Here is a 23,594-nt window from a genome sequence, read left to right on the forward strand (position 1 = left end):
CTGGGGCCCGGGGGCCAACTCGAGTCCTGGAGACTCTGTATTATATCTGTATAATGTCTGTACAAGAGAAATTCTTCATTCATCAACCGGGTCATACGGCTTCACGTCTATCCCACATTTCTCCCCTGGCTCGGGCAGCGTCCCGTTCACCCAATACGCCTGCGTCTTCTGCATCAAACACTCCGATGCCACCCCCAGAGTCCCATGGCCATACGCCTCCACCTCCAGCACCACACTGTCCACGAATGAAGCGCTGGTGTTGTACGCGCTCCTAATCGGCGTGTAGCCATCCCACGTATTGCCGAGCAGCAACATGGGATGCTGGGTCGTGATGTTCTCCCACGGGCCTGTGTAGCGCTCTTTAGCTTCGAATCTCCAGCTGGCACCACCCAGGATGAGGAAGTCTGAGATATCTCCCAAGATGCGGCTCTGTTGGCGCAGGCGCGCGAGGATGGGCTCCATCTGTGAGAGGGACTCTGCACGGAGCACGCGGTCGCTACCCCTGATGCCTATTGTGGCAATGGTCGTTGCCCAAGCGATGATGGGATTGAGAGGGCTGATACAATCGAGACCGATGGCCGCGAGGAGGGTGTACAGCTCGTCGCTCTCGGTCTCATTGGCGAGCAGGAGCGCCGTGATGGTTGCAGTCGCAGGCCACGAAGCAGGGCCATAGATTGAACTGGAGTACATCTGCTTCAGATTGTGATAGTCTAGCGCAACAGTGGCGTTCGAGCTTGTGATGATAATGGGAGCTTCGAGGGTGGAATCGATAAGGTCATAGACGGCGGCTTCCAATGTGGCGCTATCATTGTAGACGGCCGCGAGCGGACAGCGATCCGGGCCCGCATCGATGCAGGTTGACCAAATGCCGGAGAACACCTCATCGGTCTGTAGCCACTCCTCGTAATCCCTAGGCAGCGGTCAGAAACAAGAGCGCTGGAGCCAATGGAGTCAGAAACGTACGCCCAATCATTGTAGTACTCGTGCAAGTTAGTGACCGCGTCAAGAACGATGCGATCTATCCGACTGGGGAACATGGCGGCCACAGTGGCGCCCAAAACCGTCCCATACGAGAACCCTGCATTATATGTTAGCAGACCCTTGAAAGACTGCAGGGGGGATGCAACCTACCCCAGAATCGGAGCATCCCGTCGTCATCCAGTTCATCCACGACGCTCATAAGATCTCTGGCCACAAACGCAGTACCTATGAACTCCCCAATGTCGCTTTGATTGCGAAGGCAACGATCTGCCAGCACCTTGCTCTGAGCCCAGTTTTGCGACGGCGCAGTGTCTGGATTAAGCGTGAATCCTTTCGCGATAGCAAGCAGCTCGAGAGGGTCACCGCCAGTACAGTTCATGGGGTTGTTGATACCTGTACCTCGTGGATCAAAGGCAACGAGATCGTAAACGTTCCCAGTTGCCCTGGTCCAGGTCAGCAGCAGTGTCAAGTGGATGGCGATGTGACTTACGCCATGAGTTTCTTCTCACTGCTAGCAAGTATTTGCCGGGCCTCGGCGCCAGGTCCTCCGAAGTTGAACAGAACACTGCCTTTGGATGGTTGCTCTGTCGCGGGGATGCGGAGAATTGGGAGATCAATGGTCGTTGACGAGGAGTTGGTATAGTCCAGCGGCACCGGAAGTGTGCTACATTCACACGTGTCGCACGGGATCTCCTGGGGCAAGTCTGCACAAGGACTCCATTGGATGCTGCGACTCTGTATTGGCTTTGCCTGGTTCAAGCCGACCAGTACGAGGATATTGAGCAGAGTCGCAACTTTCATCTTTCGGACGTTGACAATATGTAAAGCCATTCACACCTGTGTTGACCGGGTTCTGAACCATCAAGTTGTCATCTTGGCTTTTTATATCTATACACGCACCTAGCAGCCTCCTGTGAATGCCTTGCGAGGCTCACGAGGAAATCAGCTCAGGCAAACGATCCAGCGGCATGTATAGCCCGAAGGGGTAAGTAAGGTGGCCAAGCCCCAGGCCAGGCAATGGCACCTTGGCAAGGCACCGACACTGCCCGAAGCGGTTCATCAAGGCTACTATCGATGGCTGAGAGGTATCGCAGGATCCATATGTCTCTCAATGGTTGGGAAAGCGTGCTGCCGAAGCCTTTACGTTACCAAACTTACGGTCAAGCTGGTACCCAGGAAGGGTTACGGGCTTAGTGCCGATGTGCAGATCATGTCGGATGACTTGAAATTGGATCCGAATTCGCAGCATCACGGCTTTACATGGACCTGGGACCAGAGCGTGTTTGTGATTAGCGTTGGGGCCAATATTAGCATCCTGTCCGCTCATGCTATTGAACAAGCTATTCGTAGAGTGCTTGTTGGGCAGTACAAAGTATGAGGAGTGCACGATCAACACCACAGCTGGTTCTTGTGTCCTTGATGGTGACTGGTTGTTGACCAGACGAGAAGTTCGTATTCGGGTATGGACATGTTGGCGGGATTTGATCCGGCGTCCACTCATGTAGACGAAACGCCAACGCCTAGGGATCTGCCCCAGACTGAACAACGATGCGGTCTTGGCATTTCTAGAAGCAAGCGGCGAGACATTGGAGTAGAGTCCGAAAAAGAAAGACATCCAACTCTGGGAAGTTTCTGTCTCAGACGTAGCCACTGCTCTTCGCAAAATTCATGCCTGCGGCGAAGTAGAAGAGCTTTCCAGCGACCATGTACTTGTCGTCCTGGCTCCATTTGAGTAGCCGGTCGTAGAGTTCGTTCAAAGGCACAACAACTCTCTCAATCAACTCTCCGTCGTCCAGCCTCTGTTCAGGCATGGGTTCATCGGCCTTCAGCTTCACCTCCATCATGACCAGTTGCAGCGTAGCATTTGTCAAGCCGGGGTCACTTGATACGGCCGGAGATGTCTCAAGTATCCTGCCCTCGTATCCCGTCTCCTCCTTCATCTCTCTCACCGCTGCTTGCTCAGCTGTCTCACCTTCATCGATCAGCCCTGCTGGCCATTCGACAGTGTATTTGCCAAGCGGTGGTCGATATTGTATGACGAGCATAGTACTCGGAGGCTTAGAAGGGTGCACGAGGATGTTGCCTATCGCTACGGCGTCGACGCCGGAGGACGAAGTGGTTTTGCGGACTGCGACTTCCCACGAACGAGGCGTCCCAGTTTGGTCGATGAAATCGATCTTCTTCAAGGCCACCCATCGGGCATCCGAGGTTTGCAGATCGCTCCATGAGCGAATCTCGGGCTCCTGTGTCTTCTTTGACGCCATGCTAGCGAAGGTGAAGTCTCGGTCTGCTTCAGAAGAATCCGCCCTCGGGTCCTGGTGGTTGCTGAAACGATTGTGCTGGTCCAGGGAACGCATGAAAGTTTTGTGGGCGCGGACTCAATGGACATCAACTGTGACGTCAGGGTTGCCTTTTGCCAAGACCTACCCACTGCCTTGTCCGAACCTCGCGTTGCCTTCTGAACGTCGGAGCACCCTGTGTATGTATCCAGATCAAGGCCAAACTCTAAGACAATTACTGAGGTCAATAGTTCGGCAACTCACACTTAGGTTCAGAGAAGTTCACTGAAGTGAAAAGAAGATGGGCACAACGAAGATAGGTTAGAGCGGCGGACTGCCAACAGACAACGTCTATAGTCAAGGTAAAGAAGCTCTGGATCACCGAGCTCTAGCCAAACGCTTCGCCAGCACTGTTTCGGCAGCTCACAGTTCCCGCGCATAGACACGCAGCCCATGCACCGCACGAAGCCATATCGGAGAAAGCCGCGAGCTCGTCATTGCCGATCGCTCTGTTTGACTCATAACAGCGATCAAAAGCCTTTGCAAAGGTATATTATGTTGGAGGGGTCTGGATACAACGGCGAAAAAATAAGGCACGCGCTACCAAATTAGGAGTTGCGAGTACACAGCATGGATCAGAAGCAGTTCTTAGCCCTCGTCGACGCTGACCGGGACTCCCATATCTCGTTCCTGCAGACCTTCATACGCGCCCCTTCCCCAAACCCCCCAGGCGACACCACTGATGCCACTAATGTCATTCTGGAGTACCTCAAAGACCGGGGAATACCATCTGAAACCATTGCTCCGCAGCCGCAGATGCCAAATGTCGTCAGCACTTTCTCCGGCGCCTCATCCGGTGAGACTGTTGTCATGAACGGCCACATTGATGTCTTCCCCGTTGCTGATGACACAAGCGACTGGATTCACCCACCATGGTCGGGCCACAATGACGGCAAGTATATCCACGGCCGTGGCGGCGTGGACATGAAGGCTGGAACGGCTGCGAGCGTGATCGCGTACAGCTATCTCTATAGCTTCCGGCAGCACCTGAAGGGGAGCGTCACACTGGCTTGCGTCTCGGACGAAGAGACGGGTGGGAAATGGGGGAGCCGGTATCTATTAGAGCATGATCCGAGGTGTCGGGGAGATGTCATGATCAATGCTGAGCCCGGCGGGCTGCAGAGCATACGCTTTGGAGAGAAGGGAACTCTGAGATTGACTTTCACGGTGCAGACGAAAGGAGCGCATGGGGCTTATGTGCATCTGAGTGAGGGAGCGAACAATATTGTAGCACGTCTGATCACTGCACTCCACTCAATCGAAGAGATTGACGCCAACATCGACGCAGAACTGCGGAAGCACATGCAGCGCGAAGACGTCCGTGACGTGTTGGACGAGGTCATGGGCAAAGGAGCGGCAGACATTGTCATGAAACCGACGGTCAACATCGGCACCGTCCACGGCGGCCTAAAGGTCAACATGATACCTGACAAGTCCATCATGGAGGCTGACATCCGGTTGCCCATCGGCTTGACGCACGCAGATGTCCTCGATCATATTCGCAACCATATCCTGCCGAAATTTCCAGAGGCCACCATGTCCGTCCAAGAAGCAGCTTCCAACCCACCAAACAATTGTCCCGCGAGTCATCGCATGATCGATTCCATCGTCAGGGCCGCCGAAACAGCCACGGGTCGAAAGCCGCTGGCCATCCCGAGTCTGGGTGCCACAGATACCAAGTTCTGGCGCTACCGAGGCATACCGGCGTATGTATTCGGAGTGAGCCCTGAGACCATGGCGGCGACGAACGAGCGGGTAAGCATTGATGAGTTCTTGGCAGTCGTCAAGACACATGCTGCTGCGGTCTGGGAGTACCTAGGTGGACACTGAGAAACGAGCGTGTAAGATCTCCAGGCTGCTGCCAATGAGACATACGCCTTGCATATTCTGGCAACTTCTCCCGGTTGACGCAGGAACGCTTCTGTAGTGAGGTTGTGTACCTTATCAACGAAAATAGAACGCTCAGAAAAAGGCTCATTCCATATCGGCGGCAGAATGCACGAGACGCTCTTCGACGTTGGGGGGCTGTGGACGGCGCCAAGCGAGCGCGCGAATATTCCCTGTTGCATACCCTTGGATGCCAGAAGTTCTTCCCATGCAGCTCACAAATGTTTCGATGAGCATCCGAGCCTAAACTCCCGTCTTAGAGCCCGATGTAGCTGCGTGCGTTCTTTGGTTTGGGTGGGTGAGCTGTCCTGAGCCTGAACGTAAGCAAGTGCAATGAGCGTAGGATCACTCGCCTGAAGACGATACTGTCGAGACTTAGTTCTACGTTTAGCATTGACGACGCAACAGGAAGTCTAGAGAACGAAAAACTTGAGGTGTTGGAGCCCTGAGGTCCGCAGACGTCTACGCGCCAAGCGCGCCGCGGAAGTTTACGACGACTGCATCGACGTGCTCCTGGTCCGCAGCTTCCCTAATCTTTTCAGCTAACTCCTATTTTGAAGCTCGCTTACATCAACTGTGTCTCAATCGAGTTACACGGATTGCAGCCTCGCCTGATCGAGGAGCGTACATGGGATGCCTGATGTTCTAATAAAGGTAAGCGATTTGGGGTATCGCGGTGATTTGGGCAGTCAGAGCTATCAGGCTGAGACTTAGCACACTCTCCAGGCTAATCTTTTGGCTCTGTCGGTAGTGATCCTTGGCTGCTGAAGGATGAATTCCGTTAACCGGGCCAATGGCATTGTGCGATCGACCCTATCTTGCCATCACGGATTGTCTCATACCCCGGGCGACTTAGGGGGCTATAACCCTACTTTCACTCACATCACTAGCCCGAAGTGGTTGCTCAACGGATAGCCACATGGGGCCGTCGATGCGCCGTGCCGTCCCTGGACCCTCAGAAGCCGGATCACGGCCTATGCCGCTACTGCTGTGTAAGTCGGCGGCCAGCCTTACTGCTCGCGACCCTCGATCAATATGTTATTAATATGGCCCAACGAACTTGACTGACACCGATGCTGCTGGCCCGGTGGTCGCTGCCTACACCCTTGAAATGTGTTCTCCGTACGGTGTGAACTGCTCGACGAGTGAGGGCGTGACAGGGTGGTGGAACTGCACATACTATGACAACTGTGGTAGTGTTGCAAACAACGACATTTCAGGCATCGGAGTGAGCTAAACAACGTGTCGACGGCTTCTGCTGCTGACTCAATCACAGGTCCTGATTGCCTTCTTTACCACATCTACGTTGACGTTTATCGTAGCCTGGGCAACCTATATACTGGACGCTGGCTTGGTAACACCTTCTCCGACGACATCACCGGATGGGCTTCGAAAATTTCATCCTCGTGTGCTGGATGACCATCTACTTTCCTGGCTGCATCTGAAGGTCTTGAGGCGCAAGAATCTACCCAAGCTATCGTCACGCTGGCAAAACATCCTCCAGCGATGCATCCTCGCCTTCAGCGACGCTCACCTGATCACCGGCCTGGCTATTCTGGTTGCGGCGTTCAGTCAGGCGCGCACCATTACCGTTTACCATTTCAGCGGCGCTGTGTCTTTGGCCTGGCTATCCTCTACTGTTCATCTGGTCACTCTTGCAATCTGTCGACCCTACTTCCAAGCTCGGGCTGGACTACTCTACTGGCGCTTAGCTGCCATGACCATCCTATGGGGAATGCTGCTGGCAGCTTTGATTCTGACGGCATCACCGCAGGCGCCCTCGGCGTGGTCCGAGAACGACAATTGGGATGACCCTTTCTTCTACGACACCCCCGTCGTTTGCACCTGGTCATGTGGAGCTATGGCACCATGGATTCTCGATGTCATAATCGCCGTCACACTGATTGTGGGCGGTTTCGTGATCCGAGCCTTGAAGCTGGTAAAGCCAGTCGCAGACTTCTGCTCGGTGTGGCTAGTCGAAAAACCTGGCTACTGGACGGAAGATGTGTTTGTGCGCTGCGCGTTGAGGTCTACCGCCTCAGGTAGTGTGTGGTGGCCCCTGTGGACGTTCATCACCTGGCTGGTTGTCTGCCTGTACCTCCATGCTCGTGCCTTCTACGACATCTTCGATTCCCTGCTGTCGGAGCTGACGTGGCTGACGCTGTCATTGATCTGGGGTGCTAATAAAGCTTTTACCTGGCGGTCAGGATCCCCTCTCAACGAATTTGAAGACACTTGGGGGTTTGGACAGATTCTGCCCATGTTTTTACTAATTGCCCCACTGGCAGCAATTCCCGAGATGTACTACGGTAGGCTTCCCGAGACCCTTGGCTTGTATATGCTCACTTTGCCACAGCAGGAGATGGGCAGGACCTGACCACAGCCAACAAACGTCAACGTGCCGCTGTTAGCGGGCCACTCATTGGGATGAATCCCATGTCCCGCCAACCTAGGATGAGATCCAACGACAACACTTCGTACGGCATGATGTGGAAACCTAACACCGCATACGCAGCATCGGAATTGCCCATTCTCTTACGACACCGCGACGCAGCGTACAAGTCCAAAGCCTTCCGGTTCCTCATCTTTGCTTACATGGTTTTGGGCCCCATCTGGCTTATCATGATCATGTACTATCAGCGTGCTGTTGGGGCGAAGAATCCGGCAAACACGGTATTGAAAGGGTTCAAGGACAGTGTGTTACCGATAACACTACTCTTGCCCACTGCAGCATTCTTGGTCCTGTTCGCACCTTTCTCGCCTGTCATTCGCGGCGCTCTAAAAGGAGACAGTTACCAGTCCATTGATGGGACAACTACGGAGCCGGCATTGTGGCTAGGACTGAGAACCAGGCTGCGAGACTTCAGGGTGATGGGACGGCAGCGGTAGTGTTTGGGAGTGGATTGAAGCAGGATACCAGCAGTCGGGAACACGGGACCGAGCCATTCAGGATGAGACATGTAGTATAGATACCGGTCACAGGCTAGACATACGCGTTCTATAGAAAGGTATATGATTCTTGAACAACGACCTTTATGCCATCGGACTCGGAATCGGCGCGAAGTACTTCCGGACTTGGCGCGCTTACCCCGACTTCCCCCTGCTGCGGCCCTCTCCGTATACCACTTGCACACGGTCGACTGATTGTACGTCACTTCAGTTCCGCCGCAAAGATGGTGCTGTCGTTCATCTTGATCCAGAATCGGCAAGGTAAAACCCGTCTGGCCAAATGGTACGCGCCCTATACCGATGAGGAGAAGGTCAAGCTCAAAGGCGAGGTGTGTTCCCTCCCAACTCTCCGATCAAGCATCCATTGACCTGCGGAAGGTTCACCGCCTGATCGCACCGCGCGACCAGAAATATCAGTCCAACTTCGTCGAATTCCGATCCTCTCCGTCGCACTCGTCCTCAGCTTCGCCCCTTGTACGCCAAAACCTCTCCTCCACCAAGATCGTGTACCGACGCTACGCGGGGCTGTTCTTCTGCGTGTGCGTCGACGCCAATGATAATGAGCTGGCATATCTCGAGGCTATACACTTCTTCGTGGAGGTGCTGGATCAGTTCTTCGGAAATGTCTGCGAGTTAGATCTCGTCTTCAACTTCTACAAGGTCTACGCTATTCTGGATGAGGTGTTTCTGGCTGGGGAGATTGAAGAGACGAGCAAGCAGGTGGTACTGACCAGGCTGGAGCACTTGGACAAGCTTGAGTGAGACGTGTGCTCACGTACTGTCGTTGAACATCGACATACGAAGACTGGCCAGTTCAAGCGCAACCGCTTGACCAACTCAAGCCCTCAGCCCTGAGGCTCACGGGATCACCAAGCTTGAGTGTGCGGTTACGTCTCGGCGGGACGAGGGCTGGCCCGTGGCCGTTGCTAGTCAACCGAGCGCAACCCAACCCATAAGTTATAGGCGGCGATGCGTGCGGCTGAACATCACGTTCGGCCAAACTTGCGCGGAGCACGCCATGATCTACGATTGTGGATATCTGAAGCAACCAGCCGCCACCAACGATGTCGCCCAACAAGAGCAAATCTCTGGTGTTGGTACTATTGGGCCACAAGACTTGGATTCACTTTCACGCCAACCCAGACCCGATTCAGGCACCGGCAGAACTCTGTGGATTTCTTAAGCCTGTGTTCAGAATGGTCTTTGACACTTGTGAGGAAGGAAACGAGGTCTTGCTCGGACACCGACAGATTATGCGACCCTACTCACCACATGGTAACGACCTCTGGAATGCGCACACCACAAGGCATTGGAGTTGCCATCTCTTCTTAGCAGCCATTACCGTTGGTATACGAGGATGCAAGCAAGACATCTCCGGATTGACGCTGGCGAAACAAGATATGGTGTTAGCAGATCAGGACACTCCGGGCTTATGTTCGAGCAGACGTGGGACATCATGCCGATGTGACCCCTGATGGTCGTATTGGGCGTGCTGTACAATTGAACGCGACTGTACGTCGTTTTGAGTGATGGAAGATCACAGACCACGGGGTACAGAGCTGTCCGCGTGAGAACTGCGTTGGCCATCGATATCTGAAGAGCCCAGAACTTGAAATACGTACATATGCAATGCCATAGCAATTGAACGGTAGAATCTGCGACCGGTCTTGTCTGCCTCATACAGGTCGAATCAAGCCTCTTAATTGATGTACTTGATTGTGGTTGCCTCGTTTTGACGCCCAAGAAACTCAAATATAAATGCACGCCTTGGCAGCCACCCTCCTCCACACCTCTTCGTCATCTTTTTGTCACCAATAACCACTTCATCGCTCTGCGCTCGCCTCATTCCCTGGTATCATACGCCAATATGTCCGCCCCTTCCATACCAAACCTCAACAGCCTCCGCCGGGGCGGGCCACGCCTCCGCGGCAGCCGTGGGCGAGGCACACCTGGCGGCCCCACCACAGACACACCCTCCTCCCACAACACCGGCACCCGAATCGCCAACCCGCCCGCCCACGCCGCAATCCAGGACCGCATCATCCTCTCTACTGACAACGATGCAGCGACATCACGCCTCTCCGCCGTTGCCACCGGCTACCTGGACGACCCATTTGCTGCCCTGCTACACGCCGACTTACGTTCCGGCACCGCCTCATCTACGAATGCCAATACGGCGGCGAATCCACCGCGTCGCCTCCCGCTGATGAATCGCGGCACGTACGCCCGGACTGTGGGAGTGGATCGAGTGGTAGACACGTTCCTGGCGCAGCATAAGGGTGGGCGGTGCCAAATTGTGAGCCTGGGCGCGGGGAGCGATACGCGCTTCTTTCGGCTGAGGCGGCGGCTGCATCAACAGCAACGGCAGCGGGAGAGTCATGGTGGCAGCGCTGATGATGGAGGATTGCTGGGTGAAGGAATGCTCTACCACGAATTCGACCTGGCGCAAAACACCAAATCCAAAGTCGCGCGACTACGGCGGAAAGAGTTCCAGGAAGCGGCGCGCCAGGAGTGCGGCATGGATTGGAACCCCGCCGTATCCACGCGCAACAGCGACAACGACACCGCCGATACGGACGATGCTACATCCCTGAACGCAGACGAACACGGCTACACGCTCTCCCCCCTCGACCTACGCTCACTTCCCCCACCCCCTCCACCACCATCCACCACACACTCCAACACCACTACCACGACACCACCCCTCCCCATCACTCTAGCCCAAATCAATCGCACGCTCCCCACCCTCCTCATCTCCGAATGCTGCCTCTGCTACCTCCCCCCTTCGGCCGCGGACGTTGTCCTCTCCTTCTTCAGCGCCCTCTTTGTTCCCGATGTCCCACTCGCGATCGTCATCTACGAGCCTATTCGACCCCACGACGCGTTCGGGCGCACCATGGTCGCCAACCTCGCGGGCCGGGGCATCTCGCTGCCGACGCTGGAACGGTATGGTGAGTTGGAGGCGCAGAGGGAGCGGTTGGCGAGGTTTGGGTTTGGTGATGGTACAGAAGAGGGGGGAGAAGAGGGAGGCGGAGGCGAAGGGAAAGGGGCGGGTGCGAGGGCGGTGGATCTCGAGTATGTGTGGCGGGCGTGGGTGGCGGCGGAGGAGAAGGAGCGCGTGGAGGCATTGGAGTGGATGGATGAGGTGGAGGAGTTTGTGCTGCTGGGCAGGCATTATGCTGTGGCGTTTGGGTGGAGAGCTTATGCGAATGACGGAGAGCATGGGAAGGCGGAAGGGGAGGGTGAGGGAGACGCGGCGTGGAGGAACTTGCCTGTGCCGCCCACGAAGCATTAGAAAAGGGCTTCCGTAGGGAGAGGATGAGATTTGATTCACGTCGCGCACAGCCGGTATGGGATGGGCGGGAAATTGCGTTCAGGCTTCCAGCTATAGAGAAACGCTGAGGGTCAGAGAATATACGCTTCCGACTTGAGCCGCATGTGTGCATATACATGCCATGTTACACCACATCGTCAGGACTCTATGTCTGGTCATGGTCGCTCTCATTCTACGCTAGAACATCAACTCAGATCCGTATGAGGCAACACGAGGCGCGAGGCACGAGGAGCGGGCCAAACGGAACATACGCCAACGCTGTGCTCCCCTCCCCTTCCCTTCCAACCTCTTCTGCTGGACATTTGTGGCCATTTCACAGCCACACCAATAACCTCCTACTGTCCTTCCTTTCATTTTTCTGTTTCTACGGCATATCACCGCTTCAAAGCCGAAAATCGTTTCGCCAGGTCATCCACAGTCGGCACGCTCCCTCCCGGCCCACCAGCACCAGCACCAGCACTCGCCTTCTTGACCGGCGCAGCAGGCCTGCCACTCGCAGCTCCACCAGGCTTGGCCTCACCTCCACCCGGCAACCTCACCTTCGGACTGGGATTGTCACTCCTCGCGCCCGGTGGCGCCACGCTGATGGGACTCTTGGCACCGCCCGGCGTGACATCTGTTGGCGGCGTGGCGCGCTGCAGGCCTTTGATGTCGACTCTGCCCGGCCCCTTACCGGCCGGGGTGCTAGGTGGCCGTTGCTGCTGTGCTGCGCCGTCCGCGAGGATAGGCTGCTCTTTAGCGCCGCCATCGTCGATATCGTCATCGTCGTCCATCTCATCATCGACCTCTCCGCGCGTCTCCTCAAGAGCGTCATCTCGCCGCGGCCAATCCACGCCGTATGCCCTCGCAATCTCCTCCAGGTAAGCCTGTACGAGGGCCTCGCGCGGGACCTCGAGTTTCAGCTTCTCGCTGACGCGCCGCGGCACCATCTCGCCGCCCTCGTTATCGTTGACTTTCACGGCCCACTCTTTGCCGAAGCGCTCGACCAGTAGGGCGCGCACGATCGCCAGCTCTTTCACTTCCCGCGGCAGCCGTGGCGCCGCGTACACCAGACTAGCCGCCGCCTCCTCCAGACCCGTCGCTCCGCCCCCCTCACCTCCCGCAGCAGCATCCTCGTCTGCCGACTTGCCGCCCACCAGCCCCTCCTTGATCATCTTATCCCGGTGATCCAGCATGCCTGCTCTCGCCAGCAGCAGCTCGGCGTACAACTCCAGGATCTCCATTAGCTCGACGGTGATGTCGGTGTGGATGATGTTCTCGACGCGGATGCGGGCGGACTGCTCTCGATTGGCGGCTAGGAGGTCAGCCATCTCGCGGCGCGACGCTACAGAGAGGGCCGTGTCTTTCTTCTGTGCATTGCGTAATCGTGGGATTAGGAGGCGGAGCTGGGAGCGGAGCTTGACCTATTTGCAGGAGAGGGAGGTTTGTTAGAGAATTGGACGTGTTCGGAGATGGGTGTATGAAGAGACGGAGAAGGGAGAACGTTGACACGCGGGAGTACGTACTGTTTGTGGTGATAAGGCCGGCATGGTGACGGTCCGGTCTTGTATGTAGATTGGCTCGTGGAGAGAGGAAGTTGAGATGCTGAGGGCCGATTGCTCGGTCGAATACAGCCTCCACCCCTTTGTGATCTGCTATCTTCGTCTAGAGTCCGAGACCAGCACCTCGCTCCTTCATCGACAATCGTAGATGCTCCTGTGCGGCGCAAGGGTCGCCGGCTGTCTGCGAGGCTTGCAGTACTTTGCTCAGTTGAAGCGGGGGGCAGTGCGCCGGGGTATGCTGTTCGAGGGCTCGCGGTTGTGGGTTGCTGACAAGATGGTTGAGCCAAACGTGACACAAAAGCGCTGCTCTGTCTTCGGTAGGATGTTGTTGTTGTTGCGCGCTGTAGTGCAAACGAGCCGCAGTGTTCACTGTGTTTGGTGGTGGAGGGGCGTCTCCGACTGGGTGCAGATCAGGGCGTACGTCAACGCATTGCTACGGTACGCCACAGCGCCATATGGCTGCTCAGCCTCGCCGCCTCAAAACAGTTCCAGCTCCTCGAAGTGCAGAGGGGATCCACGTGCCATGGCTTCAAGATCAGCAACCCACCCTGATCCCTGTTTGAGATCTCCTCGAGACCACGTGGAAGGCCATTATGGGTCTCGCCGATCGCGAAGAAGATCTCCCCTCTAGACCGGCTTCCGTGGAAACGGTGCAGCCATACTATCCCCAAGATGTGAGCCATGAGGGAGATGTTGTCACTCGACATTACGTTAGCTACCTGCACTATGTAATTCGTCGTCAATCGATATGTCGAGACCTTGGCCTCACTGTAAGAGGCGGTAAGAGCGTCTATTGTCGCCCAAACTCCTCCAGGCACACAACATCCCCAGGAATCTTTCAAAGATAAAAACAGATACCCAAATCGCTCATTCGTAGTCTTCACATCTTTCACGTCTTCGTCCACCGACGTGACATCGTTATTGAGGGCATTGTGGTTTCTTTGCGCTTGTGTCTGTTGTCGCACACCGGGTCTCCAATCCAGTTGTCCCATCTTCTGGTCCGTCAGTACACACTGCGACTGTACAAGTACGCTGAGCCGCGTTCGTACTAGGCGCACGAGTCATCTCCCCTGTCCAGAAGGTATGTTCGAAGATAAGTAAATATGTACGGGTATCGCAGAATGTAATGTATCAACATTCGTCATCGGAATCCGAGTCCAGCCGATTAAATGAGAAAATAGGGAGTGCCAGATCCAGTTGGCGGGAGGTCCACCTTGTTGTTTTGTGTGATGGCTCGAGGCGCATCATAGCATTGCTACAGCAGCGAGCAGAGCGACCGCGAAGCCGGCAATCGAGAATGATTGCTGCGTGGCGCCGGAGCTCGATAGAGTCGGAGCCGCCGATGGGCCAGCGGCAGTAGCTTCGGCTGGCCTCTCGGTGGTTGGCGTGGCCGACGCCGAGTCTGATGAATCAGTCGCAAACAGGTCCTTGTTGGGCATCTTGGAGGGGTTAGGTCCATACGAGGTCGAAGAGACGGAGTAGTTGCCAGAGGCCGAGCTCCAGGAGGAGCTCCATTCAGTTGTAGAAGCAGTGTTAGAGGCACTAGTCGTGCTGCTCATGGCGTCCTCCCACGTCGAAGCTGAAGGCTTGCCAGGGAAGAACTGTCCGGGGTTGCTACCGCCTGAACCGCCATAGACGACAAAGTTGGCGGTTGAACCCTTGGGCACAGTGACCACACAGAAGCTACCACCACCAGCGCCACTGGACTTGCTGCCCTTCATCTGGTTCACCCAGTTGTCCTTGGGGCTGATCTCGCACGGCAAGCCGTTGCATTTGCCGTCGGGGCACTCGATCCGGACGCCCCAGTTAGGCATCTGGTTGCGGAAGGGAGTGGTAGGCTCGAGGTAGATTGGGTTCCAGCCAAGCTTGATAAAGGTCTCACCGTTATCGACGACGTTGGTACCGGCAACATAGGGACTCCAATTACCGACATCCTTCTGATTGGTGCCCCAAACGCAGGCTTCGCCCGCACCAACGCCAGGGCCGTTGATGTAGTAGTGGGCAGCGGTCTTGCACCAGTAGTCGGTGCCCGGATTGGCAAGGGTGGCAGTGTCGTAGACTTCGGTCGGAATCAACATGGCTTCGTTGCCAGGCAAAACGGTCTGGCAGAAAGAGACCACGCCACCCGCCTCATTCTGGACGCCGATGTTGGATTGCGTGCTCTGGCAATATGGCTTGTCGGGGAACGGCTTCGAGATCTGGCCACTGTTGTCGCAATACAGACCACCATTCTACGGGGGTTAGCTGAATAATGTTATGTAACGAGTTGCCTTACCATCGATTGAGGATATGTATATGAAGTCGCCTCGGGGTCCCACTGTGCCATGACTTGACCTGGCGGGCAAGCATACGGGCAGTAGTTGCCCGGCTTGCAGGGCTGGTCCGGGCTCATGGCCCATCCGGCATTCATCGAGCCAGGTGTTACCGGCACCAGACCGGCGTCGTAAGGGAACGCGCATTGTCCATCGCGCTTCTCAACGATCGGCGCAGCAGTCTCTGGGGAAGGCGATCTGATCTCCACACCCACTCCGGCGGTCTCGGGTGTCGATCGCGCAAGACGATCATGATGCCGACGGTGGAGCGCTTGAACGTGCTCGTGCACAGCGTGCTTGGCGCTGGCGCTGGCGAAGGAAGCAAGAAGCAGAACGGCGCTGGCGCTCGACAGGAGGATACTATTTGATCTCATCTTGGCGATATGTATTCTGTTGTCGTGATATGTGCATATGAAGTCGAAAGGCAGGCGACGAACGTCGAGCGGCGTCTAGCGTAGCGATCGCAATTCGGGAATGAATGACTTGGGGTGAGTTTCGCGAGCTGGTAAGGAACGTGGGTGCTGGCGAACAAGCGCACAGCGAAAGGGACAACAACAGCAACCGTGAGAAGGGAACGAAACCACGCGACAGCGAGGTGAGGGCCGATTAAAGCGTATGCCCGGGGAGGGGTTGGCAACACCAGGGTCAGGAGTCACGAAACCATGGACATCGCAAACCAAGCCGTCGCGCTGGAGATTGCCCGGCGACGGACCATGACGCCGGCGCGAGGCTAGACAAGGCTGAGCGGGCCAAGTTTCGACAGTGTTTGGTAGCAGGGGTCTTAGTCGACGATTTGGCTTTGACAGGTAATTTCCGACGCACGCTAATGGTGTGAAAACCTCAAGAAAAGTCGGTAGAGGCTGTAGACAAGCATCATGATAGGCGCGTGTATCCGGCTGACTGTGACTTGCGTCAAATGAAAGCGGGAAACAGCAATTTCATGTTGATCAACCTTTTACAGCCCTGAAAATCATCTCGTGAGGCTCGATCCGGTGGAATAGTATACCTAGATAATGTTTGCGTGGTGTCAGCTGCGAGATATACTTTGTACCTTGCTGTTGTGTCGCGGTCTACATGGTGCGATCTTGTCTCAAGGCACGCGGTGTTCAAGGCGAGCGCGTCGAGGCTTTACCGACGGTGGTTTGAGAGTGCATCATAATACTCGGTAAGCGAGGTTAATGTCGAGTCGACGCGCTTCCATGGCATGGCAACCCGCTAGCGTGCTACCGACTGCCGGGGTCGCTGCTGGTTGGTACCGAGCACCGATTTCTGAAATTGAGTGAGGTAGCACTGGGTGAAGATGAAGGACTTGAGATAATAATGGAACGTGATGGTGGGAGGTGTTGACAGTTGGTTTCGAGTTGAAGCGAGATCTTCTACGGCGGGTTATTCACGCCACATGATGCACCGGCTTCGGATCACGTGATGGCCTCAGTCGCTGTGCTGGATTTCAGTCTGAGCATGCTGCCTGCCAATATCATAGATCATCCTCCTGATCCAGTTCGCTGTATCCGTCGTCACCTTCCAGCGGCTGCAGCTCGGCTTTTTTCTGACGCAGCAGGTATCTCCTCGTCCACCATGGCAAATATTCCGTGACCTGATATCGAATGAACTTTCTTGTGCTGATCGAGAACACGTCGTCCAGCTCTTCCAAGGTTTTCAGCCGGGTCTCCGGGACGCAGAGGAAGACCAAGATCAGGGCTACCACGTTGAGACCAGCATACAGAGTAAACGCGCCCTGCGAGCCTAAGGTCGACAGGAGCTGTGGGAAGGTCAATGACAGCGCCGACGCCCAAATGTTGGTGAAAGCGACGGCCGAACTCATGCCAATTTCTCGGTGCGAAAGTGGGAATACCTCAGCGGCGTATGCAGCGGGGACTGGACCCATACCAGGCGAGTACTCGGCGCAGAAGAGGTAGATCATCGTAGCCAGCAGTCCAAAGTGCGCAGGGCTTTCCTGTGGGATACTGTAGGCCAGTCCGGCCGCAAGCATCGTGACAGCCATGAAAGGAAGGGTAAGGAGAAGCAACGACCGGCGACCCAGTGTGTCCATCGTCCACACAGCAGGAAATGCACCAACAAAATTGACAAACCCAAAAACCGTTGACGCCATCAGGGCGCCGAAGGTTGAGAAGTCGGCATCGGCGAAGATTGTGGACGAGTAAAAGCTAATGATGTTGATCCCGCAAAGCTGCTGACAGACCATGACCGTGTATGCTCCGAGTGTTGCACGGCGGATGCGTGGGATGGTGAACAGCTCGGCTATTTGCTTCAAATACGAAGTGTGGGCCTCTTCCTTGTTAGAGCGCTGAAGATGCGAGAGATAGAGCTCTTTGGCGGCCTGGAGCTCTGTGTTTCGCAGCTTAACAAGTGACTGGTACGCCAGGTCGTAGCGGCCACCATGTTTGATCCTCCAGGCCGGAGATTCGGGACATACGTAGATAAGAGCCAGAAGCGGGATGGTGGAGAGCACAGGTCCGGCTAATTGGAGCCGCCAGGTGTTTGGGCCGAAATCGTATACTGCAACGTTGGCAACAAAGCCAGTAAAGATTCCAAAGGCGCAAAACATCTGCCAGGACACTGCTAGCCCACCGCGAATGGCAGCAGGGATACATTCTGCAGCAAAGACGTTGAGTGTGCTGCTAATGACTCCCAGTGCACAGCCCAAGAGTAACCGGAAGAAGAGTAGTTGTTGCCAGTTCTGTGTCAGCGCGCCTCCAATGTTGGTAATGAAAGAGACCAAAGTGGCACCGAATACGGCTCCGCGGCGACCGAGGCGTTGATTGAGTGGTGCCACAAGCCAAGCACCAAGCAGACCGTTGCTGAGATAGATTCCAGAGTTGAGCAAGCCAAGGATCATGTTGTTGCGCGGCGTATCGGCATCGATGCCAAATGCATTGGGAAAGTACAGATTTGCGCCGTTCATGCTCGTCTGCGCCCATCCTTGGCCCATTGCTCCCAACGCCGTGACCACGACGGTGAGATACATCAGGAAGGGCTGCCTCCATTTCCGGGTCGTTTCGTCCCGGAGGGCCTTAAGCTCAGGCGCCGTGATGCCCGGGATCTGATGAATCGCAACGTCAGTCTGTATCAGCAAGGCCGCTTTCTGCAGAACGTCGAGCTTGTGACTGAGGCCGAAGGTCTTTGCAAACGCCACTACCTCCCCCGAAGCGAGGTCTGTGGGAAGATCAGGGAACTGCTCGATCGCTTCGTCATCGGCCTCCTCATGATGGCTCGCAGCTCCGGCGAGAGGCTCAAGAGCTTCGCTATCTGCGTCATCTTTCCGCATTGCGATGCATTACTAGCCAGAGGCTAAGTGATATAGGCGGGTCAAGAAAAGGAAAGGTGTCGCGTGGTACGGATGACTCGAATGTGGCGGTGTCACAAGTCGAACACGGGAGAAGTGGGGCGGGGAAGGAGCGAATCAGATTTATGCTTGCCATGACTGTAAGGACTCTCTACACTCGCATCTTTCTATACTCTATGGGATTATGCATAACTGAAACTGTTCCTGCAGAGCGGACATGTTGAACTGTTGGAGCTCTTGAACCAGCGGAACAAGCAAGAACCGTGGAACATGTTTTTGCATGTCCCGCACTTCTTGTTCGGCGTCTGCATGTCGGTGCCGATGATGCTGTAGCAGATGGAGCATTCACCCTGCCCTTTTAGTGCTCCCTGGACGTTGCGTCGGAATGCAACAAGTCCTTCTATGATGCTTCCCGTGCTGAAGATGATGATTTGGATAGTACGGAGCCACGATTGCCAGTTCTTCTCCGAGACTGCAACTCGAGTCTTACTCACCACTGTGGGTGACTCCAGCGGGTAAGCTGCTGGAAGTATGACGGAAATAGCGATTGGAGGTGATTCGGGATCGATTTCCATCGAGGCGACAAGATCGAAGCTGCGTGTGCTGGTCTTGACCTCGACAGGCGTGTCGTCCTTATCTTGACTCTTGGCCCAGTCCGACACCGTTTCGAACGATGCCGCAACAATCGATGCTGATATGTGTTTTTGCGTCCACGCTTCCAAGGGCGATTTGATGCGGTTCTTTTGTTCGATATACCATGCTTTGACCAAGCTTGGCGTGAGTAGGAGACAACAATAGTAAAGATGTGTGTTGAGCCACAGCATTTCTTTCTCCTCCGACTCGCTTGTACCCAGTTCGAAATTCTCGAAGTCGTGCTTGGAGGCATCAACTGGCCGATTGCTTGTTATTCGGACAGTCTCGCAGATCGAGGTCAAGAGAGCTTGTAGACAATTTGACTGCTTCAGGTCGGCCACATACATTTCCTTCAACATGTATGAAGCATTTTCGAAATGGTCAAAGATAAGCTTCCAACATAAAAGATACCTCTTCCACGTTATTGGCATGTCGTATCCGTCACCAATCAGGTCGAGCAGCTCAGTCGGGAGATGCAGGACCTGCTTCTCGAGGACGAGCTCCACTGAGAGCTGTTCTTGTCGTTGTGGAATCGCCTGATGAAGGATCTGATACGCTGTATCGAGCACAGCATTTGATGACGTCGACATGAGAGGTATGATGGAACTTGTGTCCTTCACCTGCACATTGCGGAGTAGTCTTCCAAGAAGAGAAGCACAGGTGTGCCGTGGTTGGTTCGTGCCCTCGCTAGGTTGAGCGAAGAGCTGCAAGCAATGCAGGAGAGCGTCCTCCGTCTTTGGCTTGGTGGCCGTCCATGCGTCCTGAAGATCTTCATTGACGTCTTCGGCGCTTACAAGCAAGCTCAACTTCTGGTACAACCTGAGCGTCGAATTGAGCGTCGGTAGGTCACCTTCCGGGTCGTTCAATTCGATCCATGTATCAACAAGGGTGTTGAGTATGTCCTGCCAGTGTTCACCATAGATGTCCTGAACCGCAGGAAGAACAGACGTGAGCAATTTGAAGATCTCCGACTCGATGACTAGATCGAGTGTGCCTGAAGACAGAAGTTGAACAAGATTCTGCATGAGGAATACCAGTCTTTGAGACTGAACTCCTTCGAGCGCATCCGAGAATCCGTTGAGAATGATATTGAGGAGCACCAACGGCTTCATCGTGGCCACTGTGAGCTGTTCAGTTTTGAGGTCCGTGAGATCACTGACCAACTCATTCAATACTCTCCGCCCGACATTGGATGATACGAGGTACTCCCGGGCGCTGTATACGATGCATGCCGACTGAACGACATCGGGTGAACGATGCAGCCTTTTGATCTGGGTTTCATACTGAGCAGCAAGCATATTGCCGCCGTCCCGCTCGGCTACACGAGCTGCAACATCAGCGAAGGCTAGGCCGGTCAGGTACGAACGAGTGGTCAAGTCCTGCAGATCGCTCAGTCTGACCAGCCAATCGCTCACGAACGAGGAGTCCGAATCAACCAACCAACTCTGAATGATCGCGTTACCTTGTGATAAGACATCTGCCGCCTCGTCAATGACTTCGGGGGTGGTATTTATCCAGATGTCATTGGCTGATTCCAAGGTCAATTTCTCGTTGACTAGCTGAAGTGCGATGGGAAAGTACTGATAGAGCGCGGTAGGTGATGCCTCTCCGACAGACTCAACAAATGACGGGGTGGATGCTAGCTTCGTGATATAGACTGCCAATCTGAACGCCATCGAGAAGTCTTCAGCGTCACGGATGGAATCGTCAGGTACAGCCTTCCCATCCTCGAGCATATATATCAGTCCCTGTAACGGGCTGCTGATAGCAAGCGAGGCAGGCCTCTTGCCTTTCATATGCCCAACGAGAGCTGACTCCCACTGTTCAATGGTTGGCAGAAGACTGCTGGCGACAGCTATTTTGTCGGTGGCACTCTGATACTCACCGCATGCTAACTCGGCCAATGACAATATTGATATTTGCGGCTGAGCGCCAGACAGCTGATCCAGAATCAGATTGAGCGTGGTCGATGAGCCTGACACTGGCCCGTACTGAGTGCCCTTAAGTTTAGAGAGCAGACCATTGGCAGCCTCGATAACTTCAGGGTTTGCGGAGTCCGCGAGAAACAGTAGACGGGCTAGAATCTCACCTGAACGTTCATCAGAAATGAGGGTCACCTTCGCTTCCTTGTTGGCAGTGACTTCGTCTAGGAGCTTGATGATTTCGAGTCGAGTGACCGTTGTTGACTCGGCAGACAGATCTCCCAGCACGCGCTGAACGTACTGACCAATGACCGGAGTAGCTCGAAGACTCGGGTTGGCGAGGAATGCAGTTATAACAGAAGCCTTCGTAGTGGTGAGTAGAAGAGAAGCCAGTTCTGGGCTGAGGTCGACATCTTCGGGCATCGCATTGCTCAGGAGCGCTATCAGCGCTTTCTCGCCATACTCACTACTCGGTGCGGATGCTGCCAGCGAGGAGAGAAGTAAGCCTGCAGGTCTGCCGCAGACACGCCAAAGAGCAACAAGGCGGTCGGCCGATGGTGAATGGAGAAGCTGCTTCACATCATTGTCCAAGAACTCCTGAACACTTGTATCGGTTTTCTTAAAATTTTCTTGCGAAACCACTCCAAGAAGCACAGCAGCTGCGCCGTAAGGTTTACCATTGCGGTTTCTGAGCAAATCTATTGCAACACCGATGAGGTTCTGGTCCGCAGATCTGAAAGATGAGCTCAAAGCTTCAGAAATTGGTGCGGTCGAGATTTGTCCAGAGGCGCTTTGAAGCCTGACGAGCCGAGTCGCATGGGCGACGATGTTGTCCTGGGATGCTTTGAAGTCCTTGGAGGCTTCCGGTAAGGAGAGACGCATCTTCTCAGCTAGATTCGCGGAAAGGTCCAGCCACAGCCTTGCCACCTCATCTTGATGATCTCCTTCTCGCAATCTAGTCAAAATGTCGGCAGCTAGGCGTGGCCCTGAAACAGCTGGAAACCCGGTAGCCTCCCGGCTTGGATCAACGTAGCGTGTAACTAGATTCAGGATGTGATCGCGCATGAATTTGGTTTGGTCATCTCTGGTGCCGAGAAGCCCTTGCATCCAGAAGACCAAGTCGATATAGCATGACCATGCTGCGGTCAGATTCGGTCGAGGCTCATCCTGATTAGTGACACCGTCATAAACTGCTTCAGCAAGGGCGTCTGCAGCCTCAAGACCAAAACTCGTGTCGTCCTTGGTTATTGCGGTGGGCGGAATCATTCGGACCAAGGTAGTGATATTGCGCCAGACGGCGTCAGTGCCTCTCTGAGAGCCCTTTCTTAAGTATTGACACAATCGTTTCGAAGCGGTGGCTTTACCAGTGTAATCAGATGTCCATATTTCAGGCCTAGTAGTGGTGAGTGCCACAATGGCTTCCGAGAACTGGCTGGAGGATCCAAGCTGGTCGGCAGTGAGGCCCTTGGCCAGGAACCTTGAGCTCATGACCTGCCAGTCCAACTCACTTTTGAACTCTCCCGTGCACAAAATTGCCAAAGTGCACACGCTGCGTCTCAGGTAGGGGTCTTGGTGGCTCACAAAGTCCCAGAGACTCTTGTTCGTCACAAGTGCACTTACCTTTAGATGAAAGTCTGAAGAACCTGCATGCGCTCTGATCAGGTATCCAATCATGGTCATTGCGGAACCAGCGACACGGGCATACTTGGATTCGGCATCGTCTTTGCTCGTCGACCGCTCATCGCTCAAGGATTGTACTGTTTGAGCAAGGATTGCATCCTCGGCGTACTCGAGCAGTGAGTCCTTGTACACCTTCCATAGAGCCTGTCGTTTCTCCGCGGCGGGAAAGGCCAGGATTAAAGCATCAGCAGCAGCTCTAGCTACAGCCCTGTCACTGTCATATTGTCCGCATAGCCACGGTCCAACGGCCTTAGGAAGGCGCGGGGCAATCCTCTTTCCGGCGGCAGTAGTCAGAGAGCCTTGGAGATTGTGTGCCAGCTGCCGGACTCGTCGAGAGTTGTCTATCGATGTTCTTGGGTATAGTGCAACCTGCAGCGATGTCAGCGACACACATGACATTGTAGGCAATTTCACATACCCAGGCAGTGATTACGGCATCTTCCACGTTTGCACCCACAGACTTGACATGTTCTTGGAATTCTTCTAGAGCCTTTGATTTTGTGGTGCTATCTTTCTTCCCGAGATTCCGTAACGACACGACAACGTTGGGATCGGATACGCCGGTCAGGTCTGGCTGCTCTGCAATGTACGAAAGTGAAGAAGCAGAAGAGGTGCTGCCAAAGCCAAAGGACGAAGTTCCGAAGGCGGCATTGGCGGCACGAGCACTGGACGCCTGCGACTTGAACTTCTTGCTCATCTTCGGCTCAAT

General features: G+C 54.8%; 10 protein-coding genes across 10 annotated transcripts; 4 read left to right on the forward strand and 6 right to left on the reverse strand.

Annotated features, from left to right (window-relative positions):
- Positions 1-75: 75 nt before the first annotated feature.
- Positions 76-1,782, reverse strand: HMPREF1541_02964 (uncharacterized protein; the record flags this gene model as incomplete). The annotated part of the gene is made up of 4 exons (XM_008717317.1): positions 76-910; positions 964-1,078; positions 1,132-1,424; positions 1,472-1,782. The coding sequence occupies 4 exons, from the start codon at positions 1,780-1,782 to the stop codon at positions 76-78; spliced, it is 1,554 nt and encodes a 517-aa protein (XP_008715539.1).
- An 836-nt stretch (positions 1,783-2,618) lies between these two features.
- Positions 2,619-3,245, reverse strand: HMPREF1541_02965 (uncharacterized protein; the record flags this gene model as incomplete). The annotated part of the gene is made up of 1 exon (XM_008717318.1): positions 2,619-3,245. One exon carries the CDS (start codon positions 3,243-3,245, stop codon positions 2,619-2,621), a length of 627 nt encoding a protein of 208 aa, XP_008715540.1.
- A 645-nt stretch (positions 3,246-3,890) lies between these two features.
- Positions 3,891-5,150, forward strand: HMPREF1541_02966 (uncharacterized protein; the record flags this gene model as incomplete). The annotated part of the gene is made up of 1 exon (XM_008717319.1): positions 3,891-5,150. The coding sequence occupies one exon, from the start codon at positions 3,891-3,893 to the stop codon at positions 5,148-5,150; it is 1,260 nt and encodes a 419-aa protein (XP_008715541.1).
- Positions 5,151-6,924: 1,774 nt separating this feature from the next.
- Positions 6,925-8,096, forward strand: HMPREF1541_02967 (uncharacterized protein; the record flags this gene model as incomplete). Its single annotated transcript, XM_008717320.1, has 2 exons — positions 6,925-7,516; positions 7,564-8,096. The coding sequence occupies 2 exons, from the start codon at positions 6,925-6,927 to the stop codon at positions 8,094-8,096; spliced, it is 1,125 nt and encodes a 374-aa protein (XP_008715542.1).
- Positions 8,097-8,380: 284 nt separating this feature from the next.
- Positions 8,381-8,918, forward strand: HMPREF1541_02968 (uncharacterized protein; the record flags this gene model as incomplete). The annotated part of the gene is made up of 2 exons (XM_008717321.1): positions 8,381-8,485; positions 8,535-8,918. The coding sequence occupies 2 exons, from the start codon at positions 8,381-8,383 to the stop codon at positions 8,916-8,918; spliced, it is 489 nt and encodes a 162-aa protein (XP_008715543.1).
- A 1,105-nt stretch (positions 8,919-10,023) lies between these two features.
- Positions 10,024-11,451, forward strand: HMPREF1541_02969 (uncharacterized protein; the record flags this gene model as incomplete). The annotated part of the gene is made up of 3 exons (XM_008717322.1): positions 10,024-10,531; positions 10,574-11,152; positions 11,186-11,451. 3 exons carry the CDS (start codon positions 10,024-10,026, stop codon positions 11,449-11,451), a joined length of 1,353 nt encoding a protein of 450 aa, XP_008715544.1.
- A 413-nt stretch (positions 11,452-11,864) lies between these two features.
- Positions 11,865-13,019, reverse strand: HMPREF1541_02970 (uncharacterized protein; the record flags this gene model as incomplete). The annotated part of the gene is made up of 2 exons (XM_008717323.1): positions 11,865-12,893; positions 12,996-13,019. The coding sequence occupies 2 exons, from the start codon at positions 13,017-13,019 to the stop codon at positions 11,865-11,867; spliced, it is 1,053 nt and encodes a 350-aa protein (XP_008715545.1).
- Positions 13,020-14,275: 1,256 nt separating this feature from the next.
- On the reverse strand, positions 14,276-15,717 carry HMPREF1541_02971 (uncharacterized protein; the record flags this gene model as incomplete). Its single annotated transcript, XM_008717324.1, has 2 exons — positions 14,276-15,262; positions 15,307-15,717. 2 exons carry the CDS (start codon positions 15,715-15,717, stop codon positions 14,276-14,278), a joined length of 1,398 nt encoding a protein of 465 aa, XP_008715546.1.
- Positions 15,718-16,820: 1,103 nt separating this feature from the next.
- On the reverse strand, positions 16,821-18,632 carry HMPREF1541_02972 (uncharacterized protein; the record flags this gene model as incomplete). Its single annotated transcript, XM_008717325.1, has 1 exon — positions 16,821-18,632. One exon carries the CDS (start codon positions 18,630-18,632, stop codon positions 16,821-16,823), a length of 1,812 nt encoding a protein of 603 aa, XP_008715547.1.
- Positions 18,633-18,832: 200 nt separating this feature from the next.
- On the reverse strand, positions 18,833-23,582 carry HMPREF1541_02973 (uncharacterized protein; the record flags this gene model as incomplete). Its single annotated transcript, XM_008717326.1, has 2 exons — positions 18,833-23,254; positions 23,304-23,582. 2 exons carry the CDS (start codon positions 23,580-23,582, stop codon positions 18,833-18,835), a joined length of 4,701 nt encoding a protein of 1,566 aa, XP_008715548.1.
- Between the last annotated feature and the right edge of the window lie 12 nt (positions 23,583-23,594).

This window comes from Cyphellophora europaea (genome assembly GCF_000365145.1).
Source record: "Cyphellophora europaea CBS 101466 unplaced genomic scaffold supercont1.3, whole genome shotgun sequence".
NCBI lineage: Eukaryota > Fungi > Ascomycota > Eurotiomycetes > Chaetothyriales > Cyphellophoraceae > Cyphellophora > Cyphellophora europaea.